General features: G+C 46.1%; 1 protein-coding gene across 1 annotated transcript in view; it reads left to right on the top strand.

Moving 5' to 3' along the window:
* The window catches only part of LOC103906278 (SITS-binding protein-like), a 15,496-nt gene extending 6,896 nt beyond the window's left edge, over nt 1–8,600 (top strand). The window contains exons 8-11 of the mRNA XM_009288153.1: nt 635–771; nt 2,373–2,494; nt 3,276–3,455; nt 8,427–8,600. Coding sequence (XP_009286428.1) covers nt 635–771; nt 2,373–2,494; nt 3,276–3,455; nt 8,427–8,600 — 613 coding nt within the window. The remainder of the gene's footprint in view (nt 1–634; nt 772–2,372; nt 2,495–3,275; nt 3,456–8,426) is intronic.
* Nucleotides 8,601–10,035: the final 1,435 nt, after the last annotated feature.

Genomic DNA, 10,035 nt, shown 5'->3' with positions numbered 1-10,035 from the left:
GGGGAACCAAAACAACAAACCAACATGGGGAAAATAATGTTTTCCTCTGGCAGATAGATAAAACTGCTGTCAGGAATGACAGCCACTCGGTGCAAAAAAGATGAGCACAAATGGAAGCCAGGCGGAGAAATCTTCCCTGTAGGACATGCCCCCTGGGCCATCCGTACCACAAGGAAGTTTGTGCTTCGGGTTTGGGGAACCACGTGGATCTGGGGCTGAGGGTGCTGTTGGGATACCCCAGCTGGTGTCACCGGTATGTTTTTTGTGAGCATTTTCCCACCGGGGTCAGTGTTGCCATATGAGAAGTAGCAAGAAGATGGCTATAACCCAGAGCGCGGCTGTGCTGCCATCAAGGTGGGCCACCAAATTGTGGTCCTCATGAGACCAAGCCAGGAGAAGGCAAGCTTTGAATAGGGAATTTGGGGAGAAGGAGGACTGGGGTTGCCAAACTCAGCAGGGGAGGCGCAGTGGGTGGGAGTGGTATTGGGGAACACTGATTTCCTTCCAACGGAGATGCTAAGTGGTGGGAGAAACCCATATCTGACCACAGCGACTGCCAAGACAGCCAGGCATCAGCGAGTTTTGGCTCCTGCGAACCATCTAAAACTGTTGGGTTTGTACTTGTTTCCCCCAGATCCAGTCATCTACCGCTCTTCGTCCAGATGAGCCCGCTGCGCTCGGACTGGAGCCACGCTGGGCTGAAGGGGGTTATTCCCTCCGTGCTGCACTACAGCCTCTTGGGCTACAACTTCTTCATCCCCGATGCAGTAGGTAATAATTTCTTTTCTTTTCCCCCTATTTCTGGCTTTTCTGCAGAGATTTTTGCAGTGGTTGTTCAGGCGACAGGAGCACAGGAGGTATGTTTGCACCATCTGGCTTAGGTGTGCTACATGAAGGCTTGAAGCACTTTGTTCCCGGTACCCAATTTTCTGCCATGCTGACTTGATTGGGTTGAATGTTACTAGGGAATCGACTGAGGAATTGAAAACAAAAAAACATGTTGTAAATTTTAATAGGCAGCCCCAGAAACAGCCAGGTCTCTGGGGATGCCCTTCGCAGAGCTCCTTAACCACAGGCGCAGGGCAGCCTGCTGCCTCTCGCAGCTTTGCTTGAGCTAAAACCCCCCTGGCAAAAGCAAGGAGGGAGCCCATGGCCGGTAAGCTGCATGCCCAGGCTCCTGGCTGAGAAATAGATGTTCCTAAAACACCAGCAGCCCTGCTCCAAGTTTGCATTTCTGCTCCAAAGCACAATGGCTTGAGAAATCCTTAAATAAAAACATTATAAAAGTTGAGAAACAATCCTTTGATCGGAGCCAAGCAGCTCGTTTTTTCCCCTCTTCTTGGAGGTGACAGAGTTATTTGTGTTTAAAACATGCCCCAAACACGCAGAGGCTGCACGTGAAGTGTCAGACCCAGAGAGCGGAGCTGCAAAGACAGTCCTGAAAAAGGGGGTTGTTGAGCAATTTCTCAATTTTGTCTCTATTTTTAGCCAGTTTTCCTTAGAAAACAAGGCTTAGGCAATTGCAGCATGCCAGTTCCCTCCCCGAAGACATGTTGAACCCATTGGTTTATTTCAACCAAGCTGGATGAGAGAGCAGATCCCCCTGCACGGAGGGGGTTGTGGCATGTGGCATTTGCTGCTGGGGTGTGTGGTCCACCAGGTTGTGTCACCACAGCTTGGAGCTGCAATAGTGCACAGGGGCCACTCAGGATGGGAAAAGCCTCTGGAGGAAATGGGGCTTTGTGGATGGTTTGTCTGAGCCCTCGGCGTTGGGGGTTTTTGTGCCATTTCTAGGGGCTGCGCCAGACTTTCAGAGCAATGCCTCCTAGGGACGCTCCAGCCCCAAGGGCTTCATTTCCCTTCCCCTGTCCCATCCCATCCTCTCCTGTCCTTCCCAAGCCCCTCTCTGGTGTTTCAGAGGGGATCTGGAATCCCCTTCCACTACATGTTTCCGATTAATTAGTTAGCAATACTCTGCTTCTCCACACTTTTCACTATGAATTTGAAGCAATATAAGTTACAGGAGTATTTTCCCGTGATGCATCGTCTTTGCACATCAAAGTGGCAGGGAAGTCCAGCATTTTCCCAATGCTTTTCTTTGCAGGAGAGAAATTCCTTTTTACAATGTTCTGCTAAAATTTAGAAATTCCTGAGACGACATCCACAGCATGTCTGGTCCTAAAATGGCCAGAGATGGATGTCTGATTGACATTTGCTGATGGTGCTCAAGGAAGAAAATCATGGGTGGAGAGAATTCAGCTCCTTTTTCAATGGGGTAACATGTTCTGCCCGCATGGAGAGCAGGTCGTTTGGGACTCATCCCATGATGAGATGCCCCTGAGCAGCTTCACTCAGCTCCTTGTCGCCGGCAGGAGGGAGCCTGGACAGCGACACCCCAGGGGACCCGGAGCTGTACGTGCGGTGGCTGCAGATCGTGACATTTCTCCCCGTGATGGCCTTCAGCACACCGCCCTGGCTCTGCTGTGACGCCTGGGTACGTACCCCCATGCTCTGCAGAGGAGGACAGTGTCCCTCGTATGACAAACACCCCCAAAAGCCATTAACGTCCCTATTGGGGAAAGCTGAGGCTAAAAATCACTGTCCCGTTCTTGCCACCCACAAAATCCTGCTCTCTGCCCCAGCAATCAGATCGCTGTATGCTCTCAGCAGTATTCTTGCTGCAAAATTAATGTGAGTTTTTGTGGCTTCATGCTTTGTGGCTGTGTGCAACCACGGGGCCGGTATCTGCAACGCCTGTAGAAATGACAGCAATCGTCACATCTCCCTCCCTTTTGCTGCTGGAGTTGTTTAATTATAGTTAGATCAAATAGTTAATATCTACAGTAGAGTGAAGCCTGCAGATTCACATTCAAGACCTTTTTAAACAGTTGGAGGCATTTTCCCAGGGATGTCACCTTTGGGGCAATAGAAGGGGAGAGCGATTCTTAAAATCGGGGGCACAGGGGGAAATGTCATCCAATCTCTTTGCCAGCAGCAAAAGAGTTCATTGCTTTGGTTAAAGACATCAACACCCTGGCGGATATCACCTGCCAGCCGCTGTCCCCAGCTTTCGCATCTAAATGGGAATAAATCCACTGTATCAACCCTGTTTGCACCTTGTTAGCTGCCATAACTTGATCAGGATATTGCAATTCAGTAATCTCTCTTCCCAAGGGAATATCTCTCTCTCTCTTTTTTTTTTTTCTCCTGCTTGCTTTGCTGTTTATTGGATGAAGGACTTGTCATGGGTTTCTTTTTCTTCCCCCACGCTGCAGGTCCTGAATCTCACCCGGCAATGCATACAGAGGCACCGGGACTTTGTTGTGCCACTCCTTATAAAATACAGTGAGGAATGGCTTCGTTTGGGGTACCCCATCTTCCGGCCGGCGTGGTGGCTCAGTCCCACAGATCCAACTGCTTTTACCATAGAGGATGAATTTCTTATTGGAGATGAGGTAGGAAATGCAGGGACTGAATGCCCTCAAAGGGTAATTGGGGACAAATAAGGTGTCCCCTGTGCTTGCCCATCCGCCTCTTTTGCATCCTACTGGAATACAGTGCTCATATAGAGGTTGCGTGAAACCAAAGGGCTGATGGGACCCTGTTGGCTCCTTCAGGTTTGCAATTTATTCAAAATGAAGAGTCAACAGGACTACTTTTTTTTGTTTTGTTTTTAACATCAGGGTATTTTTCAGTCCTTTCTGCCAGAAGACACCTCCTGATGGTCAGCATTGCTCACTTTCCCCCTCTTTTTGGGCTGTTAATCCCATTAATTGGAGCTACAGTCTGCAATAACTAAGGAGCAGCACAACAAGCAGCTCCCTGGTCCTCTAGCCATGTTTTGGGGTTTTTCGATCCTAATCAAATATAACCCAGAACAGATGGAGAGCATCAGAGAGCACAGACCCTGGGGCCCGAATTCAGGCTCACAACAATGTCCCAGTTGAGCTCGTCCATCCACATACTGCCTATGGGATTTACTCACTTGAATCTATATTTTACCCCACTGGCAGCTATAGTGAGGATTTATTCAGCCCGTACAAGTGTTGTGAATGGAGCCCATCAGATTTGAGCCCATCAAATTTATAAGGCCACAGCAAGTTAGGTGAATGCTATCAAGATATCTGTGGCATGTTTAAGACGGATTGATGTTTTTATCCATTTTTCTAGTGGAGATTTAAACATGGCTGGCATCTGTTTGCCTGCAGCTTTTTTCCCCTGCTTTTTCTGATTTCAGTGGTTTCATGCTGTAAATACTACTTGCAAGTCTGATGTCTTCACACTTGGGTCATGGCTTGTATAGTGGGGAGTTTTTCCTGTCGCCCTCCCTGCAGTTGTATCCCTCTCATCCCACTACAGCTCGTGAAGTGTTCATTTAGCATATAGATGGCATGATGTTTAATGTGATGTGTGGCTGCTTTAAATCAAAAAGGTCTTGGAAAGGCAATTCAGGCCTTCTGAAAAAGACTTTTCTTAAAGGAAATTGTGCCTCATCCTCCCATTTTTGTAAAGAGACTCTTCATTTTGTGCAGTGGCATTGCTTACCTTCGTCCCTCCTGCTTTGCCTGGGTGCAGGATCCCAGCAGCTCAAGGTTTTGGCAGTTCCTACAGGTTTGGGGTTTTTTTTCATTAAAAGCATAATCCTCGGTTCATACTATTGCATTCATTTTGTAGCAACATGTTAGGCCGTCTTTCTTTACATGGGGATGCTGCTAATGATAGCGACGTTAATGGCCTCAAGTTGCGCCAGGGGAGGTTTAGATTGGACGTGAGGAAAAATGTCTTTACTGAAAGAGTGGTTAAAGATTGGAAGAGGCTGCCCAGGGAAGTGGTTGAGTCACCATCCCTGGAGGTATTTAAAAGATGTGTAGATGAGGCGCTTAGGGACATGGTTTAGTGGGCATGGGGGTGTTGGGTTGACGGTTGGACTCGATGATCTTAGAGGTCTTTTCCAACCTCAATGATTCTATGATTCTATGATCGTCTCCCTAAAAAAAATCCCAAACCCAAAAGCAAAGCTCAATAGGAGTTTGTTTCTTGTTTTAATAGAAAAGCAGCTTGTGCTGCAGAGTTGTCTTTTCAGGCTCTGCCTGCAACCTCCAACAGAGATTGCAATACCTGATTTCCAAGCTTGGGTTTCTTGTCACAAATTCCGTGGATTCAATTTATAGATTTTTTTTTTTTAAGGAAACTTTCATTGCAGGAGATTAGTTTTTAAGAAGCAACAGAAAGATACTTTAGCAGAGAGCTCAGATAATCAGGTAGGAAGTTTTTAAAATACAAATCCTTGGCACAAATGAATTTTAGACCAGCATTGTGCAAGCGTGCAGGTTGGAGGGAGCAGAGGCATTTCTGCTGTCCCAACGTGCTGTAGAGCACATGTTTGGGCAGTAATGGTGGTATTAGTTATAATTGTGAGCAAGCTAAAACCTAGTTCCTTCCCCTGAAATCTCTCGAACTGAAAAATCCCTGATGCAATTGAATCGGCCAGGGCAGAAACATGCTCTGTTAGTGAGGTGAGATTCCCAGTAAAATACCGCAAACTCAGGGAGAAAAAAAAAAAGGTCGGAGCAGCTTTAGCCCTCTCTCCCAGGAGGTGCGAAGCTTTGGCTTGGCTGAAAGCTCCTAAAATACAGTAAAATGTGATGTCTGCTCCGTAAACTTGTCAGGGCCAAGCATTTCTGATAAAGCATCATGTGAGACTGGCAAAAAGCTCATCTGATTTTTTTATTATTATTATTTTTTTCCAAAAAGAGCCTGAGCTTGTGTTGGGAGAGCCCAGACAGGGGATGTCTTGACTTCCAAGCTGGTTTTTGGAAGCTGGAAGAATGGAAATGCACTCCAAACCCGGCTTTGGTGCAATTTGGAGCATCATTAATAATAAATTACTGGAAAACACACAGAGCAGTTCTGTCTGAGGCAGGACTAAGTGTTAGGATGCTGGGATAAACCTTTTGAGCATCATCCCTCAGTGCAAGCAACTGCTGCAGGGTGCTGGTGAACATGGCTTTGTGCTATTGCTGAAGCCCTCCCGCTTGAGTTGTGCCCCAGGCTTTTTTGGGGGATAACTCTGGGCTGAGAGGATAGCCCTCCTTTGAAATCTGTTTTTCCAGGCTGTGATTTGTACATTCATTACTTCCAGATCTCTTGGCAGCACACATTGGCAACCTGAATCAGGCCGGACAATATATCTGTCAAATTAGCAAGAGTGCTCAATAAGCATTTTTTATGTCAGTTTTTTGCTGACTACAAAAGGAAACAAATATCTGTGCCCTTTGAGCAGACGGGACAGCAATACCTTTGGGTTTCTGCAAGCGGTTCTGGGATGCGGTGGTGTGGGACTGCAGTGGTCGGGCTGTTTTTGATCCTTGACCAGAGGTCTTGAAACTGGATTTAACACTGCACAGCCATATTCCAACATTGCTCATGAGCAAATTTCCACTGCTGGGAAAGGGAATTGAAGCTGACCACTGTTGAATCCTTCCAGCAAAGCATGTTGAAATATAATAGCAAAGAGACAAGTTGCACTGATTTGGCAAAAAAAAATAGTCATGTGCTGTTTTGTGGCTGTGACGCAGCATTGCTGCGTGTCAGTGCCATCTGCCTGGAGAAAGTGGATGCTGCAAGAGGCAGGAAAGCCAGGTCTTGCTGCCAAATGTATTTATAAAGGCCAGGAGGGTCCAAAAGTGTGCCCCAAAGTGTGCCAAACACCGTGATGTCTCCCTGGGATGATGCTGCCATGCAGCTCAAGGAGCATCACTAAGGGGTGCAGGGATGCGTCCCTAGCACTTGCTCTCTGCTCTTGACCAGGACCTCTAAAAATGTGGTTTAAGAGGGACTGATCCATACATTTCATACCTAGTTTTCACTATTTAGCCTTTTTTTCTCCTTCAATGGCCTCTCGAGAGTTTTAATTTTTTTTCTATCATCCCCTCTTTCTTCATCATCATGTGAACCCAGTTCTGCACAAATACAAATCAAAGCCTCAGTGTTCAAGCGGATTTAAATTGAAGCCAAAGCAGCTGGTTTTTGTGTGGGTTTGGGGTTTTTTCTTTTCAGAAAATATTTGCTTTTCTTGCAGAACCCTTATTTAGGGCCCTGAAAACCTCTTTCAGTTTCTGAAATGAAATAATTTATCAGCAATAAATATTCTCAGAATGTTGGAAACTGCTTTTCCCATAAAGCAAGAAAAAAAAAAATCTCTCAAATTCTTTGGGGACTGGATTACCTTGACTAAGTCATTGGGGAGGAGCAAGCAGAGAACACTTCTCCTTATGCCTCATGTCCAAATGGGACTCACTGATTTGTGACCCAACAGCAAATTTTTTTATGCTTTTTATTTTTCTATGCTTTTTTAAAATGCAATTACTCATATGCCAAGGCCACCGGCTGAGATTTTCATGAACATTTGAGGGCATTGGCAGCTAAATCCCTTGATCTCCAAAGGAGCCTTGAGTCCATACAATGATAAATGTGAATATGTTGCTTGAGAGTGTACATATTGTGTTGTATATTTAGAACACGAGCTTTTCCTAGGGTATATGTAACCTGCAACACTTAATTAGTCTGAAAGGCTGAAACACAAATCTTCCTCCTAAATGCAGGAGAGGAAAGGTGGGAAGGGAGGGTTAAGTCACCTGGAGAGCAGGCCTGGGCAGAGGGCTTTTGAAGCAGTCCTTTTTAGTAGCCTGAAGCTAAAGCTCTTCTCCCACCCCTATAATGTGTTCATTTCTAAGTGAAATACAAGTTTCTGCTTGGTTTCGTACCAGATTATATTCAACTTCATTGAATAAGTTGTATCAAAGAGTCTGCCTGAACCAGATCCTCCCAAGCACGGGGTCATGGGAGGAATGGGAAATTCCCAATTCTGCCACAAATCCCCTGTGTGGCACGGTGATGTCTCTCACCCTGACTCTGTGCCACCGATTCCCATTGCAATCCTGTAAAACCTCCTCAGAAGCTGCGTTGTGTGAGTCTGAACCCACCTGCAGCACCTGGGATTTACTGGCCAGCCTGTGCTCCTGCTCTGCCTGCATCCACTCTGTCCTGCTCAACCTAGAAGCACGAGCTTTGTTTTGCAGGAACCACAGATTTCTGATGTTTTTTTTTTTTTGTTCAGGTCTTCCAAAATATGACCTGGATGGGCTCTAGGGGCTGGTGCAGGCAGGGATGGTCCCAGTCAAATGAAGGCCACTGCATCATCTTTTCTCACTGCAATTCAGGAAGCCTTGTGCTTACAAGCTTTGACCTCTGCTGCTTGCGTGGATGGATACTCTCATTTGCAGCTATGAGCTAGACTTCTTGATCTTCTCTGTGGTTGCTTGCTTGTCCCTTCAGCCTCGTGGTTTGCTTGGTGCAGCTAGTGGTATGTCCTGACTAATCCTCCATGTGCTAAATCTCTTTTTTCTTTCTTTTTTTCACTGGAGGTCCTGGTTGCCCCAATAACAGAAAAAGGGCAAACGTGGAGAGATATCTACCTGCCAGGAGAAGGACACCTGTGGATGGACACCAACACTGCCCATGTGTTTGACGGAGGCACCATTCTCAGAAATTATTCTGCCAGCCTTGCGGAGGTGCCGGTTTTTGTAAAGACCTCCTAAATTCAGGCTGTTACAGGACAGTTGACCTCTTTCAGAGCAGTGCTGGCGAAATGTGCTTGCTCTTCCTTGAGACTCTTTCAGCCTATTTGCACTTTTCCAAGAACTTTTTTTTTTTTAATTTCAGCAGAAATTGTTTGAATCTTTGATTATTCGCTGTTATTCTAAAATAGCGGAAATACAGCTTTGGCACAAACATACATCCGCACAGAATGTTGACCTATATCTTTCCAGGGTTTTCCCAGTGAAATGTTTGTGTGCGTGTGTGTTTAGGTGGGCACATCCAGCATTTCCAGGTCCCTGGACCATGCTCAAAGATGCTGTCTTGGCCAGAGAGTGGATTTTACAGAATGGGAGATAAATGAACATCAGCTTATACCAGATGGGATGTTTTGCATTTAAAGAAAAAAGTATATACAGGGAAAACTAAATATGATAGCTCTGTTCAGGTGCACGGACATCGCATGTGCTAAGCGATACCTGCTTCTCTCATCTGATGCTGTCTATGGTCCCCCAGGAGAGTCTTCGGTAGCAAGAGCCCAACTTTGAGGATAAGCAGAAAATCGGGTGAATTCCAGGTCTATTGGAAGCAGGTTTCTGTGGAAGAAAAATAAACTTGATCAAGCAGAGGAGTGGCTCTAACAGAGCACGATGTGGACAGACAGGATGATTGCCCACCTTGGAACACAAACTGAACTAGTGCTTTTCAGCATTTATTGAATTTTATGGTTTTTTACCAATTATTTCTTGCAGTGCAAGAGGGATCCAGTGTGACCAGCCTTCTTCCATCCAGCAGAAAACATATCCATAAGCAAAACAGATGTCCCACATGCTGAATATAACTTAGGGAGATTATAAGCTACTCTCTGATAACGTACATATTAATGTCCCATTAATCCTTAACTTGTGTTAACGGGGTGACTTCAAAGGCTGGCATTTGAGGGCAGGGAGTAGGTGATACCTTGCTCAACACTTCAGTCACAGCTTTAGCCTGCAGGTACGTCCACGCTCCAGCGATGAACAGCAGCAGCCAGCACCTTGGGTTTTTTGTGGAAACTGCTGCTGTACCAAGCCACGGCTCTGCTGAAAAATGAGATTTAAGGGGTACCAGCTCCCTTCAGCAATCTTTCCCTGAAAATAACTGGAGGGAAAAGCAAAATAATACAAATAAATCTGTTCCAGCCATGGAAGCTTAGGGAATTGAGAGGTGAAGAGCTGAGGTGTGGAAGGAGGGAGGCAATCAGATCCTTGCCTGCTCCACAGAGGTACATGACGGGGCCAGGGGGAGTACTCAGAGGAAAAGGAGGGGGCCTGATGAGGGCAAGCCAAGGCACACGTGAGGCATAGGCCATTTCAAAATACCCAGGAAGGCTCCTGAGACACATACAAAAGCACAAAATCACAGAGACACATACAAAAGCACAAAATCACAGAAAGG

The sequence above is a fragment of the Aptenodytes forsteri genome, unplaced genomic scaffold, assembly GCF_000699145.1.
Source record: "Aptenodytes forsteri isolate BGI_AS27 unplaced genomic scaffold, ASM69914v1 Scaffold329, whole genome shotgun sequence".
NCBI lineage: Eukaryota > Metazoa > Chordata > Aves > Sphenisciformes > Spheniscidae > Aptenodytes > Aptenodytes forsteri.
This window is presented reverse-complemented; position numbering and strand designations above follow the sequence as displayed.